The sequence below is a fragment of the Carcharodon carcharias genome, chromosome 2 (genome assembly GCF_017639515.1).
Source record: "Carcharodon carcharias isolate sCarCar2 chromosome 2, sCarCar2.pri, whole genome shotgun sequence".
Lineage (NCBI taxonomy): Eukaryota > Metazoa > Chordata > Chondrichthyes > Lamniformes > Lamnidae > Carcharodon > Carcharodon carcharias.
Genome location: NC_054468.1, coordinates 57088527 through 57109301, shown reverse-complemented (window position 1 = coordinate 57109301; position 20775 = coordinate 57088527). Strand labels below are relative to the sequence as shown.

Sequence of the window (20775 nt, the reverse complement as noted above, 5' to 3'; positions counted from 1 at the left end):
CAGCAGCTTTTGCTAATGAATCCACAGTTTCTATTTACACCTCCTCTAGACACACCTTTCTTTCACCTTTACTTGCCCCATTCCCACCCTCTTTTGCCTTGCACCATCTATACTTCGATTATTTAATCCCATCTGCCTTCCAATTTATCACAGACCTTCCCTTTTGTTCTTTTCTTTCCCTTCCCTCTTTACTTGTTTAAAACCTGTTACATCTCTAGTTTTTTCTAGTTCTAGCAAAAGGTTATCAGCTTGAAACATTAACTCTGTTTCTCTCTTCACAGATGCTGCCTGACCTGCTGAGTATTTCTAGCATTTTCTGACTTTAGTTCAGATTTCCAGCCTCTGCAGTATTTTGCTTTTGTTTCAACTAACAGCCACACTGAGCAGCTACAAAACATCAAATTCTGGATCTGGATGTTGGGCCTCAAGTTAGCCACATATTCTTTCAAACTCCACTCAATGACATTGAACCCTCTACGTCAACAGTTGAAGGAACACCTCATACATTTATATCCTGTACTGTCCCTGCACCACAACTGTTCATCCCCAACTGGATGCAACTCTCATCATGCAATATTGGTACTGCAAGTGTTATACAAGGGATGCAATTAGAAACAGTGAGCCAGTTAATGAGAAGATGATCACAGGTCAAATGGGATACAAGAATAAAAATGTCCACAATAAACACATATATTTAAAAATATATGAATGTGCCACATACCAACCATATGCCTCATTTTTATAATTTAGAAAATCTGCACAGCGCAGACTTTAAATATATCTGTAGTACATAGCAATCCAACATACCTTTCTGATTTAATCAATAACCACAATTAAACATATTGATTAATTCAAATTTGGGAAGATAAGAAAATTACCAATCAGGAATAAAGAACCACCAGAAAACTACTAAAATTGTATTTGTTATGAATGGTTATGTTTTGAACCATATCTTTACTTTAAGGCAAATTGGAGTAATGAAGAGAGTCATGTGATCTGCTATGAGTTCTGCTGGGTATCAAGCCTTGGCTGATTACCATGGGGACTGGGGGCCTAGGTCAGATGTTATTGAATTGCACATGCCAGGTTTAACACCTGAAAATAAAGGCAGAAGCAGAAATTTTTGTTATTGCAGGCTTTCTATCTCAGAGACTTTGAGCACAGAAAGAGAGAAAGAAGAGAGAGAGGACAACTGTTACTGCAATCTGCAGACAGGAAAGGTTGTTTTTTCTGTTAACTGCCAGGCAGAATGCAGGAGAAAGCCTGTTCACTGATTGAAGAGAAGGAACCCACAGCAATTTAAGGACATTGGAAGATTTCCCCTGGTGAGGCCAAGAGAAGGAATCTTTACTTGTCCTATTCCCTTACTGCTGAAATTCAGCTCAGGAATTCACAGGAGACTGAGGGGAAGGACCTTCGATGGTCACGGGTGTTACAACTTGGTGAAACGGCAAGACAGACATGAACCTTGTGGCTCTCTAATATTACTGGGGTTCACCCCCATCACTGTACATGCTACTTTGATAGACTATAGCTCCTGGGTCACATCTTACATCTGTCATTGTCTAAGGAGGCCGATCTTACAAACAAGAAGTCATAGTCTGCTCTATGAATGGTCAGCATTATTGATAATTTTAAGAAGTATTCTGTTCACAATGAGACCATGCTAAACATTACCACTGTGTTCCAGATCAACTGGCTCATTTATATTTTATTGGCAAAATATCATTATGACCATTCAGATATGGAGTTGATAGAGAAACTCTCAACAATGAATAATTGATCTGAGGTGTCCCTAATTCATGAATTGAAATTGCTTCAAAGATGTTCACAAATCTGTCCTGTTGATGCTGGTTCATCAATTCCAGGCTTATGTTGCTGAAAATCTTTAGCATTTGTAGCTGTGACATGGGTTTTACTCTCAGTGAAGTCCAGATATATTACTGTCCAGGTGGCATAACAATATTTTGCACAGTTCAGCATGGCTAATAATGTAAAGTTCTCCCTAAGCAAACAAGGTACCTGATTGTAGAACAAAACATTTGCTTTATAATCAATTGCATCGTTCTCTGCAACAGCTTATTCCATCTGCTCTGCTGAAATTTGTAGATTTGTCCATTGTCCAACTGTGTGGGACAACCCTCATCTGGTTCCATTCCTATCTATCTAGTTTTACTTACAGGATTACATTCAGGAGCTTCTCTTCCCCTTCCCTCATCATTACTCCTATATCTCACTTATATGCTGCCTCGAGGCAACATCAAATGAAAATACAATATCAGGTTCTACGCATATGCTGATGACATCACCACCACCTCTCTTGAACCCTGCACTGCCTTTAACTTGTTACATTGCATGTCCGACATCCAATATTGGACAGCAGAAATCTATTCCAATTAAATACATTAAGTCCTCATTTAAAGTTGTGGCTATGTTCCTGATCATCACAACTTTAAGTGAAACAACTAAGTGAATTCTGGGTTCCCATAAGAATCAATGTTAAAGGTGGAGTTGGATTCCTTCGGACATTTCTTGCCCAGAAAGACCAATATACAAGTTGAAATACAGTATTGTACATGTGTAGCACTGTGCATTCCTAGCTGGAATAGCTTGCAAACCAAAATAAATCACTGATTATAACAGAAATACTATATAACTTCAAATTAGATAGCACAAAATCACCCAAACAAGCCTTGAGTGGCACAGCTTCTGTGCCTCACCCACAGGACTCCTGAAACTCAACTCAACTTGTTGCTTGCTTTCCTTTCCCACTCTCTCTCTCTCTCTCTCTCTCTCCTTTCTCACTCTGTATCTCTCTGGAGTCTGGAAACCTTCCTGACAATCTACAGGAAGCAAGTCCCTATCCTGGGCTGTGGATTGAGCTGGGAAAGGGAGGACACAGGTTAAGCCCGGGGCTGGGGGGAAATTGGGCCAGGGTTGGGGCTGCAGATTGAGCTAGGGTGGGGACATTGCAGATTGAGCTGGAGTGGGGGCGCCCGTTACTCACATTTCACCATCTGGTCAGCAGTTTCCCGTCACAGGCCATCATGGCAACTCATCAAATGGCGGTGACTGTCCTGGCTGAGCCTCTGGATGAGGCCTCCTGCCCTAGGTTCCTGCTCCCAGATCTCAGGCCTCACTCCCTCCCCACAGCCTCGGCTTCCGGTGACGGTGGCGGCTCCAGCATCAAAGCATAGTCAGCCGAAAGTCAATGGACTTTTGGTTGGACTGCCGAGTCTCCCATGGTTGGTCCCACCACAATGGGGCTGGAAGATTCTGGCCATTGAATGCAAAAGCAAGAAAGTTATCATGGATCTTTACAAAACATTGGGTTGGCCACAACTGGAATAGGGTATCCAATTCCACACTTTAGGAACAATGTGAAGAGGGAGTAGAAAAGATTTACTAGAATCATTCCAGAAATGAGGGACTTCAGTTACATGGATAGGTTGGAGAAGCTGGGGTTGTTCTCCTTAGAGAAGAGAAGGTTGGTAAGGGATTGAGTAGGGATTTTCAAAATCTTGAGGTATCTAGACAGAGTAGATAGAGAGAAATGTTCTCATTGGCAGATGGGATCTAGAACCAAAGGGCACAAGTGTAAGGTGACTGGAAAAAAGAACCAAAGGTGACATGAGGAAAAACTTTTGTTATGTAGCAAATGGTTATGATCCGAAAGCACTACCTGAAAGCGTGGAGGTAGATTCAATCATGGCTTTCATAAGGGAATTAGATAAGTACTTGAAGGGAAAAAATTTACAGGAAAAAGGCAGGGGAGTGGGACTAGCTAGATTGCTTTGTAGCAAGACCTTCTCTGTGCGGTAACCATCCTATGTTCCTATGAAGTCCAACACCATCCTGGATTGGAAATATATCATTATCCCTTTTTCATCGCTGGGTCAAATCTTGGAATTTGTACCTAACAGGACTGTTGGAGTACCTTCACCACACGGATTGCAGTGGTCAAGGTGATGGTTCACCACCAGCTTCTCAAGGGAAATTTGGGATGGGAAATAAATTATTGGCCTTGTCAGCAATACCTATTTCTCAGAAATGAATAAAAATAGAATAATCAAAAACCCTCTGCAGATTGTGGGTATGAACTGCACATTATCAACTAAGGTGATAGCAATAGGTGTCTTCCTTCATTGGCCCAGATTTTTGTTCCAGTCAAATAGCTGGTCTCGGGAAGTCTCCTGGCTCACTGTGACCACCTCGAAGAAACTCTTCATTTCAGGGGGTGTGGAGTGGGGCGTGGGGTGGAGTTGGTCCCACCACCTCTGCATGCAGATTGGAGATGGCCATAGGGGCAGCTGAGTGCCAAGCCGGGCTCTTTAAAAGGCCAACCTTGCTTTTCCGGGACTTTGGTCCAGTTGTTTTGTCAAATATTTGACCCTCTCGTCCTGAGCCCTTACACCCCCTCACCCCCCCACCCATTCCTCATATATGCCAACCCACTGCCCCCCCCCACTCACCCCCAATGACCCCTCATACCCTCCATGCCAACCAATGGCCCCACTTACCCTCATGGTCTCTTATACTCCATATGCCACCTTTTATACCAACTCATGCCAACTCTCCCACCACCTTTTGACCTTACACCTTCCATGCCAACTTCCCCAGTATCCACCATGGGCAGCCTTTAGGAGCTGAGTTGAAGTAAAGTCTAAATACCTGTTACAGACTTGACTATATAAAAAGCACTCTAATTCATGAAAGTCCATTCAAAACTTGTAAATACCCTCAAGTGCTTAATCTTTCATAAAAACAAATGGTTGCATTTATAATCCTACATCAAGGACAGCTAATGTCGATCAACTGTTAACTTACAACTCCCTACTGTGATAACGATACGCTGTGGAAATCAGCCAACCATTAATAAGGATATAATGATAGCCCTTAGTGTAATGTTAACAAACAATTATTGTAACAGCTGGAACAGATTTTTTTTCCGACTCTCACTGACACAGGCAGTCTATTTTTTAAAAAAATTAAAGGGGATTGGGGATTTAAATAACGTGACAGCTTGAGTTTTTTATACCAATCACTGACACAGGTAGGGTGTTTTCTTTCAATTTTTAAAGGCTGTACATTTAAAACATTTCACAGTTTGAAGCTCTACAGACCTTATCTGACCTTCATTTATGACTATAAAAAAACTGAGTTCAATCAGACCTGCTGAGTTTGAGTTTCATGTGCGAGCCACGTCCTGCCGCCTTTCCCCTACTGGCGAAAATGGGATCTGTCAGAAATCTCCACGACTCCAAAAAATTCCGAGCCATTACATACGAACGTATGAACTAGGAACATGAGTATACCATTTGGCCCTTCGAGCCTGCTCAGCCATCCAATAAGATCAAGGCTGATCTGATTGTGGCCTCAACTCCATATTCCACCTACTCCCAATAACCTTTGACTCGCTTGTTGGTCAAGAATCCATCTACCTCTGCCTTAAAAATATTCAATGACCTTGCCTCCACCAGTCTCTAAGGAAGAGAGTTCCAAAGATTCACAACCCTCCTCTTCTCCACCTTAGATGGGAAACCCCTTATGTTTAAACTGTGTCCCCTAGTTCTAGTCTCTTCTGCAAGGGGAAACACTATTTCAGCATCCACCTGTCAAATCTCCTCAGTATCTTCTATGTTTCAGTAAGGTCACCTCTCAATCTTCCAAACTCCAATGGATACAGGCCCAACCTTTCCTCAGAAGGGAACCTCCTCATCCTACGTATCAGCCAAGTGAACCTTCTCTGAATTGCTTCTAACCCATTTATATCCTTTCTTAACTAAGGAAACCAAAACAGTACCCACTACTCTGGGTGTGGTCTCATTAATGCCCTGTACAACTGTAGCAAAACATTGTTTTTGTATCGCTCATGGTTTACTGTTCCAATGTGGATCAGTCTATTTTTTCTGAACTAATTAATCAGTGCCAGGTTCAAGCAATGGCCACTGATGGGACTACAGGCAATCCCCAGAGATGAGGGGGTTATGGAGACTGGACTGAAGGTTAGTTCAGGGTACTGGTGGAGCTTGACTGGCAGGCCCCAGTGAGGGGTTGAGTAGGGTTGGGGGCCAGATTTGAATGGCCAGAAGCGAAGGTTAAAGAGTGATATGACCTTGGGGGACACCCAAAGGAGATTTCCCTTCCACTCCTGCCCAACACCAGCTCACCCAGTGAAAGCTGCCAGCTTATCCACTTGGCTGAACCTCCCCACTGCCACAGATAAAATAGCAGTGGGGCCAGGATGAGGCACTTAAATGGCCATCAATAGGCCCAACGATGGGTGGACTGTCCCATGCCTCCCTGTGTCTCCCCTGCCCCTAATCACCCCCACATAAAATGGGAAACAGGTCGGGGGTAGGCAGGAAGGCAGCGGTCAGGCCGAACGCTCCATGAGCTCCCTGTCTTCAAACATGTGGGTGGGGTGAGGTGGGGCGGGATATGGCATAGTAAAATCCAGCCTAGTGTTTTTCCTCTCTTCTTTCCAGTATCTTACTACTTCTTTTCCAATCCTGATAATTCTTGCTGCCTAACTTGCCTACCTTTCTCTATTTGTTTTCCATTCGATCTTCATCTCTCTTTCCCTCTCACACAGTTTCTTTCATTAATGTCTGTCCATCCCTGTTTCCGACTGTCCCTCTTGCCTCCATTTTTGCACGTCTCTGGTTACTTCAGCCTCCTCCATCTTCTGAATGTCATCCATTCTTTCTGTATGTGTGTCTACTTGTTGCTTTACTGATTAACTCACTTTGCGTCTTTCAGGTTTTTTAACAAGAATCTGGGGAATGCAAATTTTATTGGCTTCAGGGGTAGGTATCTAAGTTCATACAGTGACTTACCCCAACCGCTGAGATTCATCAATTTGACATAGACTGATAAGAATGAAGTGTCTTATATGTACAAAGCAACTACCCATGGTACTGAATAAGTCCAACAAATCTTACCACATGCTTCTTGGTATGATGAACAGCAGCAGAAACATTGCCCAACATGCTGTGAAGAAGAAGCAACAAAGCCTGGTGTTGCTGGCAAATTTTGTAATTATTAACAATAGCTCACATTTACATAGTGCCTTTAATGTAGTAACAAGTCCCCAGGGCATTCACAGCAGCATTCGCGGAGAAAATTTGATAATGAGACAGATCAAGACATATTAGGACAGATGGCAAAAAACTTGGTCAAAGAGTAGGGTTTAAGGAGCGATTTAAAGAGGTAGAGAAACAAAAAAGTTTAGGAACGGAATTATGGAGCTTGGAGTCTTGGCAGTTTTAAGCATGGCCACCAGTTGTGGGGCAAAGCAAACTGGAGATGCTCAAGAGACCAGAATTGCAAGAGTGCAGCTATCTCAGAGGTTTGTAGGATTGGAGAAGATTAGGGATATGGCACAGGCAAAGCCACAGAGGGATTTCTGCACAAGGATGAGAATAATAAAATCATGGCTTTGTCAGACTGGGAGTCAATATAAGTCAGCAAGCACATGGCTGATGGATGAGTGGGACTTACTGTGAGTTGGGATATAGACAGCAGAGTTTTGGATGAGCTCGATATTATGCAGCACGGTAGATGTTTGATGTTTGTCTGTCAGGGGGGCATTGAAATAACTGTCTTAAGGTATCAAAAATAACAATGAGGGTTTCAGCAGCACTTAGGCTGAGGCGGGGTGGAAACAGGTAATATTACAGGGGTGGAAGTAGGCAAGCTTGGTAAATGAGAGGATTATGGGGTTGGAAGTTCAGCTCAGAGTCAAGTAGGATGACGGTTCTCAAACTGGGGACTGAAGACCTTGAGGGTCTATAAAGACCTTTAGGCAGTCTGCAAAATATTGAAAATGTGAGCCGAGAGGTGGGACCAGAGTGTGGCCATCACATGGGCAGCACATAGTGGACAGGCTGTCTCAGAGGGAAGCATGCGTGGAGGGGTACTAAAAGTGGCACAAAACTAAGTACCTGTTCTAGAATCATTATTAAAGCACTCTCTACATGTGTTATATAGTATTAAAAATTTAGATGGGGCAGGGTTGGTCTGTGGTCACTAATCCATTTGCAAAGGCATTCTTCAACCAAAATAGTGAAATTGAATATTGCAAACTGTCAGATTCAAACTTACACAGTGCCAAGGAGAGGGATGGAAACAGTGGCCAAGGAATAGAGTTTATGACAGGCACCAAAGACAACTGGCAAATCTTCTCACCTTAGTTCCTGCCGGAAAAGCGGAACCATTTTCAGGTCGGGAACTGACCAATTCATGTGCTTGGCCATTGCTCTTTCCCAGAGTAAAGTAATTATCATTCCGCCTCCAATTTCCCCAACCAATCGGGGAGGGCAGGCAGAATGGTGTGTAAACTCTGTCACCGGAAGGATTTCTAATTAAAGGGACCAAGGCATGGGTTACAAGGCCTCACCAGAACTTGGATTTTTGAGGCTGCAGCAACCACAAGAATGGAGAGGAGACCTGACAAGGCTGCCTTCCAGATCCCTCCCTCTTTCCTGAATGTCCTGCTGAGAGATCAGAGAGGCTGCAGTCAGAAACAGGACAGTCTCTCCAACCAAGCAAGAATGGATGGAAGGGGCCAAGACAATCAGCAGCAGAATCGTGGTCCTTCCATTCTGGAGCGGAATTTTAAGGCCCCTCCCGCTGGTGGAATCTTCCAGTCCCACCGAAGTCAATGGAGTTTTGAACAGCTAGGCACATTTTCTGGCCCCGCCCCCACCACAACAGAGCCGTATAATTTTGCCCCTGCAGACAGCACATCAAGAAGATCTAGGACCCCAGGAGGGTATGATAGATGAGTAACACTTTCAGGAGCTAACCCTCATTCTGCCTTTCCCATCATTCTTCTACACAGCACACCCGAGGTCAAGACACCTTGCAGCTCCACTCATTCTTCTCTCCCCAGGCACCTCACTTCCCCAACTGAACCACCGACACTTACACTCACCTTAGTGCCTTCTCACACCCATGCCTCACAGTCACCCTGTACAAATAGTGACTTTCCCTCATCGCCACATAAGCCATTCTGAACACCTCTCTGTTTTAATCCTTGCAAGAGAAGAAAGCATGCCACTTTGTGAGAAACAGAGACTGGGTGGTGGTGGGGGGGGGGTGGGGGGGGTTAGGGGAGAGAGATGGCTCCCCAGTGACAGGCATCTTATCAGCCACTGGCAATGCATGCTAACCTGCTCCACTGGTAAGGAGTGAGGATGCAGAGTTAACAATTTGACCTGCAATGACCCTCCTGAGGCACTAGTGCTCAGACATATCATGAGAGCTGATCTTCTGCCTACAGAAGAACCTGTTCTTATGGTCTTGCCTTCTTCCAGCTGGATCTCAGTGTCCACCCTACCTGCCCTAAGGAGGGGTATGAGTTGAGAAAAAGTCACCTGGTGCCACTGTGGTGTTACTCCTGCTGCTGCTCTTGGCAGTGGTGTGGCCTCTACTCTTGATAATCAGCCGAGGTAGAAGATGGAGCTGCATAAGCTGCCCCCATGTTGTGGTGAAGGCTGGCAGCAGGGAAGAGCAGCTAAAGATAAGTAAAACGTTAGATAGGTAAAGTGCCTTCCAAGAAGCTGATAATCCCATCAAGCAGTGAAAGCAGTCTCTGCGAGACAAAGAGCTTTGAACAGCAGTCTCTCAATGGCCATAGCTGGAACTCTATCATGTAACATCATTGTATGTTCAATGTAAGTCTTCCCAGCTTGGCAGTATCACTGAAGAAGCTCTTTCCGCTGTGCACTCACTTCGGTGACCCTTGTGAGTTGCTGACAGGTCAGGAAATAAGATGTGAAGAAGAGTCAAATTCAGCTCAAAATGTTATCTCTGTTTCTCTCTCTACAGATGCTGCCAGACCTGCTGAGTTTTTCCAGCACTTTCAGTTTTTATTTCAGATTTCCAGCATCTGCACTATTTTGCTTTTATTTCAGGAAATGAGTCAATGGCAGGAAAATCCACAATTCTGGATTAAAAGAGGTCTTAATTGCCTTCTTCACTACCTCAACCACTTTCTAATTACTCACCCATCTAATCCAAGGGGATTCCCTGTTTGCCTCGTGTTCGCCCTATGAAAGAGAGCACGATAACAATGGGATCTTGACCCAATGTCAATTTCTGAGACTTTCCCACCCAGCTAACATAACAGCGCACCTCGCTGGGCTGGGAAAGTTCTACCCAATGGCTTTGGTGTTTTTAATTGTAGGAAATTTCTGCTCATCCGATACTGGATGTCGGACAAGAAGCTTGGCAAATCATAGTCAGGGAGGGGTCAAGAAAGGTGGTGGTGAGGTAGAGCTGGTTGTTATTTGAGTAAGTGGGAAATCCAACATTATATTTTCAGATGATGTAGATGAGAAATAGGAGAGCCAATAGAACCTTGGGGTCTCCAGAAGTAACAGTGCAGGAGTGGAAGAGAAGCTATTGCAGGTGAGTATCTGGTTATGACTGGACAGACAGGAATGGAACCATGCAAAAACAGCTGGCCAAAATATAGTATCTTCCTCCTTATAATTTATGAATAGTGGAAACCATATAGAACCCAGAACAGACCTCTGTGGTATTACACTTGTCACTGCAACAAGAGAGGTTTCTCCCTTTAGCTCCCTTGCTCCTGCTGGCTCCACATTCAGGTGTGTATATTTTGAAATCTTACCTTGCTGGTAAGGATTACCTGTTAGGATGACCTGTAGGTCCTCATATTGTTCTGGTTTTCCTCAGTACACCCAGCACCCTCACGAGAAACCAATCTTGCAGTGAGAGCTTCAAAAATGAGTGAGGTCACTTATTTATATCTGCAAAGGGTCTGACTCCTGTTTTTATGACCTTCATTAATATGGCAGATGACACACCTGGAGCTTGTATTCTACATATGCTTCCTGCCTGACACATGGGAGGCTTAGGAGGCCACTTTGGAAGTAAAACAGGTCGTTGTAGTCAAATTTCTTGGTCTGATTCTCTTTGTATTATGAATCAACATATATTGAGATCAAGAAAGTATCTTCTACGAAAAATATTGAGAAACTAATACCTACAGATAGCTGAAATGATCAAGGAAAAAGAGACAAGACCCAAGTTAATATTCATAGGAACTCCAATGGGGAAATGAGTGTTTTCCCAATACTCAAAAAAAAGGCAAACTGAGAAGTACAGACCAGGTCGGCAAATACTGGCATGGTGTGTATTTTATGAGATGTTACTAATGTCTGTAAGAACTAATTACCTTTAATTTGGCAGCAACTGCTCAGGACTTCAAACATCTTCTGGAGTTTTTCAGGAAGTAACTAAACCATCTTGCAGTGTGCAAAATTGGCTGCTGTGTTTGCCTAGACCTATTTACTGCATTTCAAAATTGATTCCACAAAGCACATTGGGACCTTTTGAGTCTTTAGAATGCAGACATACAAAACTGATGGGCAGGAAAAAAGCAGCTCGTAAGTCAGGCCTGCAACACACTATGATGACTGGGGCAGCATGACTAGACATTTTGGGCTGGATTTTCATGTTTAAGGTAGACAGCGGGAGTTAGGAAATTTCCCGGCTCAGCACGCCTGCGTCGGGAGAAAGTTCCCGCAAAGATGGGATTTTCATTGTTTGGGATGTGTGTGGAGCTGCAGTCCCGCCAGCCGATCCCGGAAAAAGTTCAGAGGCAGCCACAGGAGCTGCCGGGTGCTGAGACGGACTGTTTAAAAGGCCCAGCAGGTCTGGCAGCATTGGCGGAGAAGAGTACAGTTGACATTTCGAGTCCGTTCTGTTGAAGGGTCATGAGGACTCGAAACGTCAACTGTACTCTTCTCCGCCGATGCTGCCAGACCTGCTGAGTTTATCCAGGTATTTCTGTTTCTGGTTTTGTTTTGGATTTTCAGCATCCGCAGTTTTTTGTTTTTATACTTATGTTTAAAAGGCCCGCCTTGGAGTTGTGGAACATTGTCCCAGTTATAATTAAAACAGTAAGGCCCTCTAGCCCTCAACACTCACACCCCCTCATCATCTAAACACTCTCCACACCCCATCCATGCCATCTCATGCCCCTCCACCCAACCCATCATACCCCCCAGTATCTCAAAAGGAATCAGAGAATTAGAGCCCTCTAGAACAATGACTCTTTAAAAGATGGTCCGGCTCCATGAAAGTTATGAAGGACGCGGACATGCCTATTGACACAATGGAGCCGGCCAGGTCAAGAGTGCAGGGTAAGGACTTGTGACCCGAACCAGCTGCACTCTTAAATGGCATTGTTAAAAATCAGAAACCCGAGGAATGGGGTCAGGATTCCCGGAATCGAATCCTGGCTGCCTTTTTCACTCTTCCACAGAGTCTCCTCAACTCCATGAAAACTCCATGTGTTGCCTTTTTATTCCCCTCCCCCACCCTGTAACGATCTCCTGAAAGAGGCAAAAGTACTGAAATAAAAACAAGGCAAATAACAGAAAAAAAAAACTTTGGAATATTCCCTCTTAGGCAAACCAAAACCTGTCCATCAGCTTACTGTTATCCATAAAGACATTTACTTTCTATAAAATGTAATCTCTGTCCCAGTCAAGATCTAGTCAAGTTCCCTCTTGAAGTCATAGAGTCAGCACCCCCCACACCAAAAGGCAATGTATTCCAAAGGCTCACTACTCTCTGGGAGGTAGGTGCTCTCAGGGGGCAAGGGTGATCTAGGGGGAGATAGTGGCGGAATGGTAATGTCACTGGATTAGAGATCCAGGCTAATGCTGTGGGGACAAAGATTCAAATCCCACCATGACAAATAGTGGAATTTGAATTCAAATAATAAAAACTGGAATATGAAGCTAGTTTCAGAAATGGTGATCATAATAACTACCACTGATTGTTGTAAAGTCCCATCTGGTTCACCAAAGTCTTTTGTGGAAGGTAATCTGCCATCCTTATGTCGTCTGGCCTCCATGTGACTACAGAGCCCACAGCAATGCATTTGACTCTTAACTGCCCTCTGAAATGGCCTAGCAAGGTCACTCAGTTTAAGGGTAATTAGGAATGCGCAACAAATACTGGCCCTGCCAATGAAACCCACATCACATGAAAGAATAAAGGAAAAGAACCATCTAACATCCAGTTTACTTTCACATACATTAAAAATGACCAGGATTCACATCCCCCAGTCTGTTAACTTGGAAAGCTCTATCAACAGGCACACAATCCAGCCCTTTAATTATTTATAGACCTAATCTGGACATTTCTCAGCCCACACCAGGATAAGCTTAACAACCTTGGTCTATCTAAGTAGTCGAGGTTCTTTACTCTCAAAATTATTCCCGGAGCACCCTAAAGCTACTATATCGCACACCATATGTGGAGAGCCCATAACTAGACAAAATAGTATCTTTTATTTGATACTGAAGGCTTCCATTAATATAACTCAATGCCCACACTAAGTTTAAGTAAGTTAAATGCCATTTACCCATTGCTCGGCCCACTCCTCCAGCACATCAAAATATTTTAGCATTTGATTGTTCTCCTCTACTATCTTACCATTGTACAGATTTTGGTGCCATCTGCAAATTTACTGAGCACACCTCTAACACTCCTGCTCGCGCCATTAACGTTAACAAAGCAATGTGGCAAGCCTAGGACTGATCCCTGGGAGAGACCAGTAGTAACATGCCTCTAGGCTGAACCATATTTGTTAACTACACTTCTTGGCTGCAGGATTGGTGCCAATTCCTAATCCAGTGAATTAAATAGCCACAAGATTCTCTGTTGTGATCTAACTTAGTATGAATTCCTTTATCAATTCCAGGTCAACAATGTCTACCAACCACGAACCTAGTGACATCCTCAAAATACCCTATCAAATTTGTATGCACATTTTATTTTTCCAGAAGTCACACTGTGTATTCCTAATGGCCCCAGCCCTTTCGCAGTGATCTTAAAGGGCATCTCTTACAAACCTTTCTTGCATCTTCCCTACAATGATGCCAGGGTGATGGGTACAAGATTCCCTGGCTCTGATTGGTCCCCTTTTTGAAAATAGAAATTGCATGAGCTAGCTTCCAGTCAAAGGGACTATCCTTGACTCCACTGAACTTCTGCAGATAAAGACATGGGGCTCACTGAGCACCGGACCCATCTCCTTAATCATCCTTGGATGGATATTATTCAGACTCTGAGCCCTATCAATTTTGAGTTTTCTAATCTATTAAGGATAACATTATTTTAATAATAAGTTGATTCAATTGAGAGGGTTCAACACTTTGAAAATTTGCCTCACCAATAGAAATGAAGACTGATGCAAAATAATAATTTAGCATCTGTGTGATAACCTGAGAATCAGTCTGAATCCAGTCGGCAGTATTATTTATTGGCCTTATATGGCTCTGAATAGCTTTCTGACTTCCGACAGAGTTGAAAAGGTGTTTCTATTACTGTCACATTGCACACAATTTTCTTTGCTACTTTTATGGGTGTCTTAGTCTCCTTCAATTGTATGTGATACTTGGCCCTGTTCTTCTGTGAGTTAAATTCCTTAAGTGTATCGAATGTCTTCTGTTCCAATCTGATTTGCCTTTTCTTATCAACCATAATGGCTTTGCTTTTCCATGTGCCCTTCTTTTAACCATTAGGAAATACCTGACTTAGTTTTTCAGCCCTTAACCCACAGTACTGCGTTGCCTACAAAATAGGGTTGCCAGGCAAATTTGCCAAATCCTCGGTCATTTTTGTTGTTAGCTCTCTTAAAATCTGGGACCAACATGAGATTGGCTGCAACCTTAGTGTGGCCAATAAGATTAAACCTAATTCTACTTTGCACAGAGCTGGCCAGGTGTTCCCCATATGCAGCATACAAATATAAGTTCTAGTTTGTCTGTTGTGCTCTTAAGTTTTTACAAAAGTCATTCTGGTTATTCTGAATCAACTTTTATCACTTCAAGAATCATTATGGTTCTGTTTCATTCAATATCTTTCAAAGTAATTTATCTTAACATAGCAAGATATTCTGACCTCCTTGTTCAACTACTATGCTCTAAGTCTCTGAGTCTTGATATTTTTCCATTTTTACTCAATGATATACCTTTTCTTATCCTTGAAGTGCTCTTGAAGGAATCCCATTTCACTTCAGCAGTTTTACATTTAGCTCAGCGTTTCATTTAATCTTTCCTAGAATTTGTTTTGTAACCTTCAAATTCGCACCAAAGTCTTGCACATCCATGTTGTTACTTTTGGTTTTACAAGATCAAATGACAGCACTTCAAAAAAGTACCTCATTGGTTGTAAAGCAGTGAGACTTGTTGAGGTTGTGAAAGGCACTATATAAGTCTGACATATTTTAAATCTAATAACACAAAAATCACTTTTCCCAAATGTTCATCTATTTCAAAGTTTTAATTAGTATCAATGGATTGCCAAATATTAAATCTAATTGTTATACTAAACTGCAGGTGCCAGTTTGAGACCAGTATTTACTTTGAAAGCCAGCACCAAGTTATATGATTCACTTGTATAATTCTCTAATAAGGCAAAAAATATTTAAGTACATATACATAAAGCTCGACCCATTGGCTTCCTAATGCTGCCTATCCACTGATTGCAATTATTTGATTGAAATATTTGTTACATAACGAAAAGGAAATATTTCGTTGGGCTATGGAAAAGAACTGGGAATAGGACTAATTAGATAGTTCTTTCAAAGAGCCAATACAGATACGATGAGGGCTGAATGGCTACCTTCTATGCTATATGATTCTATAATTCTATATCATTGCCAGTGTAAACCTGTAATGCAATGACACTATCCTTGAATTGGTCTTGAGCCATTCGTGGTACGCAATCTAAGATTTGACAAATTGCAATTATACTACATATCCCTTGGAAAACTAAGTTGAATCAATGCTGTATACATTGTTTCACTTATTGTATTATTATGACAGTCCTCTGAGGAACCTCAATTCTTCCCCATTTCCTTCTAATTGTTACTGATTTCTCTATACAACCATATTCCTCTGGTTTTATAGGGGATGGAATCTAGGATGAGTTGACCACACTGATCCAACCCACTGACCTGCTTATCTTTGAACTGTAGTGTGGCCAGGAAGAAGAGCTAGCTTTACTCCACAGTCTCGAAAATTGATTACATTATTCCATTGATCAACAGGTGTGGGCTTTATAGAAAAATTAAAGTCTAAAGTTTGTTGAAGATTCTCACTCTTCTATTACCTTTTGCAACTACTGTCATCATTTCTTAGCCCCAGAGTAGTTTCAAGTAACTATTAACATAAGATGTTGAGTGTTGTAGCTGAACAAAACTCGGTGCAAGGCTCACTCCACCTGACTCCCACCATAGCAGTCACACAAGAATTTACCTCAATGTATCCAGTGCAAAGCACATATCCCATCCGAATAGCACTGGCATTGTTTCACAGCCCTGATTTAATGAATGTTATTACTGCAGCATTAGACAAAAACAAGAAATACTTTGATATCAAGGCAACTTGGGAAATTACACATGGCAAGAAATCTGGGGGTGAATTTACAAGGGGAGCTCTCCCAACTATGCACCATAGTTTTTGAAAAAACAATGCAGAAACCCTAGAAAAATGGTGTAAATGCCATTTATGCCATTTCTCCAGGATTTCTGATGTTCTTTTGCCAGTTATGGTGGACAACTGGGAGATCCTCAGCAGAAACTCACCTCTTAGCTATCTATGGTGAAACTAAAGGTGAAAAATAGCTGTTTTTGTGCAAATCAGCTCCTAACCGTAAGGTTGGCAAATATGCTGCAAGGATAGTGGGAGACGGGCCAACATTTGCCCAGCAACAAAATCAGCTCTTTTGTTACTGCTTCCTGAGAGAGGTGGGATCACATACCACATCAAGGAAATGTTTGTGGAATAACATATTTGCTGAAATGCAAGATTCCAAGATCAGGATTTTAAAACCTTGTCAAAGTGGAATTACTTATTCAGCTGAATGAAGCTCAGGCACAATAAAATTAAACATTTCCTCTAAAAAAAATAATGATATAGGCGCTTGCAGTTTCAAAACCATGCTTGAGAAACAATGTGCTCGCAATTAATTATTCAGATCAGAATTATATTATTTGTTCATTCAAATAAATTTGTCATGTTCAAAAATCCAGCCATTGCATCCTGGATCTGTGCATATCAAATATTTTGGCATGGTGATGCACATACCCATGGATCTTAATACTCACAACAAATTTACTCAAAAGTGATGCAAAATTGTGTGAATAAAAACAACAGTTTTCAGCACCTCATGGGTGAAAATGCCTCTTACACAATGGAATTTGCTCAATTAGCTCCACAGAATATGACTCAGTTCCTCAGCTTGCTGATCCTATTTTATAGCTCATCTCTGGAAGAAGTATGAAACCATGTATTGGAGGAGGTTTCATTCTTCAGATTAAAATACACTCAGTCATGTAATAGCAATCTTTATCATTAACTGGGATTGATATAATTTAATCAAAGGATCGACACCGAGAGATTGACACTGTGTTTTGTGGGCTTTCTGATGGGTTTCTTGCACCTTTCTGTTATGGTCACATGGTGATATTATCTCAAAACCACCATTCAATGTAGCCAAAATAAATGTAGAGTATAATGTGCAAACATCTTTATCCCCGATGCATACTTTGGTAATTTATCATTTTAAGTTCCTTGTGCCAGTTGTACCACAGTGCAGATCCATTGCTGCATGACTGACTGTTCAAACGTGTCCTGATTTAAACAGATAACAAATATAATTCAGTAAATGTAACCAACCACTCAGCCAGTGGACTATAATTAACTTGCACAACAATTTGTATTTTGTATTTGTGGTTTCCTTGTAGTACAAAGAAAGAAATTCTTAACATTCACCTGGCTGAGGAACACAACATTTTTTTACACACACAATGTATTTGGAATGCAAATGCTGCAAATGTATAACAACACTACCAGGACTTTTATGCTGAAAGTAAATCCAGATACTTTTGATCAAAGATACAACTTCCAATATACGAAACAACTTCCCAATCATTCCTATTAAATGAAATATTTTAAGCCAAGCAGGTGGCCATACAAGGAGAATAAGATACCAAGTTCTGCACAATAGAAACTGGAGACGTAAATGTTTCTGCATTTTTTAACCTGGTGAATTCCAATCTCAGTTTGTCCTTTAGGGAAAATACAATGCAGAGATGAATAGAGGTGTCTCTTAAGCAGACTAAAATAATGGAACTCAGGCACCTCAGGAACCACTGGCAAGGAAACATTAGACAGTGGTGCCTAGGTTTTGTTTGTATACCAATTAGCAGTTGATTACTGAACAATATATTTAGGGGATAAAAGCAAAAAACTGCAGATGCTGGAAATCCAAAACAAACATAAAAATACCTTGAAAAACTCAGCAAGTCTGACAGCATCTGCGGAGGGGAACACGGTTAACGTTTCGAGTCCATATGACTCTTCAACAGAACTAGTTCTGTTGAAGAGTCATACGGACTCGAAACGTTAACTGTGTTCCTCTCCGCAGATGCTGTCAGACTTGCTGAGTTTTTCAAGGTATTTTTATTTTTGTTTTGTAATATATTTAGGGGCCTTGGAACAAAGCATCTGTCTAGCATTTGATTTGTGAATGGGGAAAATCCCACAGAAATTGCTAATTGAAAGGATCCTTCTCTTTGTATAAATCATTTCAAATTGCCAATTTAAATAGTCAATGCAATAATCACAGCAAATTTCCCCAGAAATGGAAGTCTTTATTATAAATATATAATTACTTCTGTTGCATTGCTGTTGAATTATGAATTACAGGTGGATACACTGGTCCACTATTTTATGGCAGAACTAAAAGTAATAAAGACACATATCATTCCTTAAAAAGGAGAAAGATGTAACATATACCAAATGTTCAGAGGTTTCTGCTTTTGTATGCAACATAAAGGATAAATGGCCCTTTACCCAAAAAAACAAGTTGTTGTCTTTTTGTCTATAGTTTATCAGATTTCTAATCCCAATAATCCACCTTTTACCAAAGGTATATTTAACAGTTAATGACAAAGTAAACAAACCCTCAAGGATGCAAGGGTAGACAATGGTCACCAATCCTTTTACACAATATTCAATTATTTGTATTTCAATAAAACTATCCAAACAAGCAAAAAACACACATTATAACAGAAATATCTATACTCAGTTATTGCTTATACAGCAGTCTGTGCCCAAGAGAATTAGACTGTAGAGGTGGTCTTTACTATGATAAAGGGGAAAAACATGGCAGAACGAAATATGATAGAAAAATGATCATAATCAACATATAAGTACATAACTGCTAGGACCATGTCATCTTACATTTTTGAAAGTATTTCTAACTATTGATCAAACCAAACAGTTAACGGCTGTCTATGATATTCTCACCCAGGTTTAAGTGCACTTATAAGTGTTTTGAAAACAAGCTCTTTCCATTAAGTATTTTACTTGTCCTTACACTTACCCTCTATTTTTCACTTCAAACACGTTATTAAAGTTCTTCTGCCGACCTCCCAGTCCAACTTTGTCAGATGCGCTGTCCTTGGATGCTGATTGAGTGGGCGAAATGGGATTTTTCAATCTGCCGAGGAAACAGTCAATCGCTTTTCTGAATGCAGCCATCTTAATCGTTTTTTTTTTAATATTCATTACCGCGCACTCGCTGTAACGCCATCCCAAATGTTTCTTGGTGAAATCTGGAAATACCTAAACATCCAGAGTCCCATTGCCATAATCATTCAGGTTTCTCTTCTTCCATTACAGCGCCTCTGGCCAGAGACTTTCAGAGGCTGTATTATAGACTTCGCGTCTGACGTCAGGCTTCTGCTTGCCGGCTCCAGACAGGTACAGTGGGGATGAGTACCGAACTACAGGACTTTTACTTTCACTTAACACACTCGCTGATGCCACATAAAAATACTGCTGAAAATACTTTCATTTTATCAAAGGGAGGGGAATTTCAGTTACCTCCATTCTACTGATCTATTGGATATATGTAACAAGCAAGTTGGAGTCTTGCAGGATTGAAAATGACACTTTTGAGCATCGAAATGCTCTGTGGTAGGAGTGAATGTTCCCTAGTGTGTTATCCTGAAGTCCTACAGAAATATTGCCAAAGGTGCTAATTACACTTTCAAAATGTGCATAAATCTGAGTTAGCCAACAAGTTGAAATGAAAAGCTGAGCCTGAATTTGCTGCAAACATGTGCCAAAGTAATGATGTATTAAAAGAGTGTACCATTGTTAATACACAATAGTTCAAGGAAATATAGAGTAAGATACACTGTCAGATGCCTTGTGGCATTTGCACTGCTCTGCCATTAACTTCGCCAAAGCAGCTAAAAATCCATTCTTCCCCTCAATCTTCCATTGTAATCAATGACAATCACCACTTTCCTAGATTTCATAGAATCAATAGAGAGAGGCCACTTGGCCCAGTGTGTCTGCAGTGGTCCAAAAATAAGCCACTCAGCCTAATCCCACTTTCCAGCTGTTGGTCAGTAGCCCTGCAGATTACAGCACTTGAGGTGCATATCCAGACACCTTTAAATAAATTGAAGGTTTCTGCCTCTACTACCCTTTTAGGCAGAGTTCCAGACCCCCACAACCCTCTGGGCGAAAAAAAAATTTCCTCATCTCCCCTCTAATCTTTCTACCAATCATTTTAAATCTATGCCCCCCTAGCCACTGACCTGTCTGCTAAATAGGCCCTTCCTGTTCAATCTTTCAAGGGCCCTCACAATTTTGTACACCTCATCAACTCAAATCCTCAGCCTCCCCTGTTCCAAGGAGAACA

The 20775-nt window shown here is 41.6% G+C and overlaps 1 protein-coding gene across 1 annotated transcript in view; it reads right to left on the bottom strand.

Moving 5' to 3' along the window:
• The window catches only part of LOC121287416 (transient receptor potential cation channel subfamily V member 6-like), a 150061-nt gene extending 130460 nt beyond the window's left edge, over nt 1-19601 (bottom strand). Inside the window, exon 1 of the mRNA XM_041205280.1 lies at nt 19444-19601. Coding sequence (XP_041061214.1) covers nt 19444-19601 — 158 coding nt within the window. The remainder of the gene's footprint in view (nt 1-19443) is intronic.
• Between the last annotated feature and the right edge of the window lie 1174 nt (nt 19602-20775).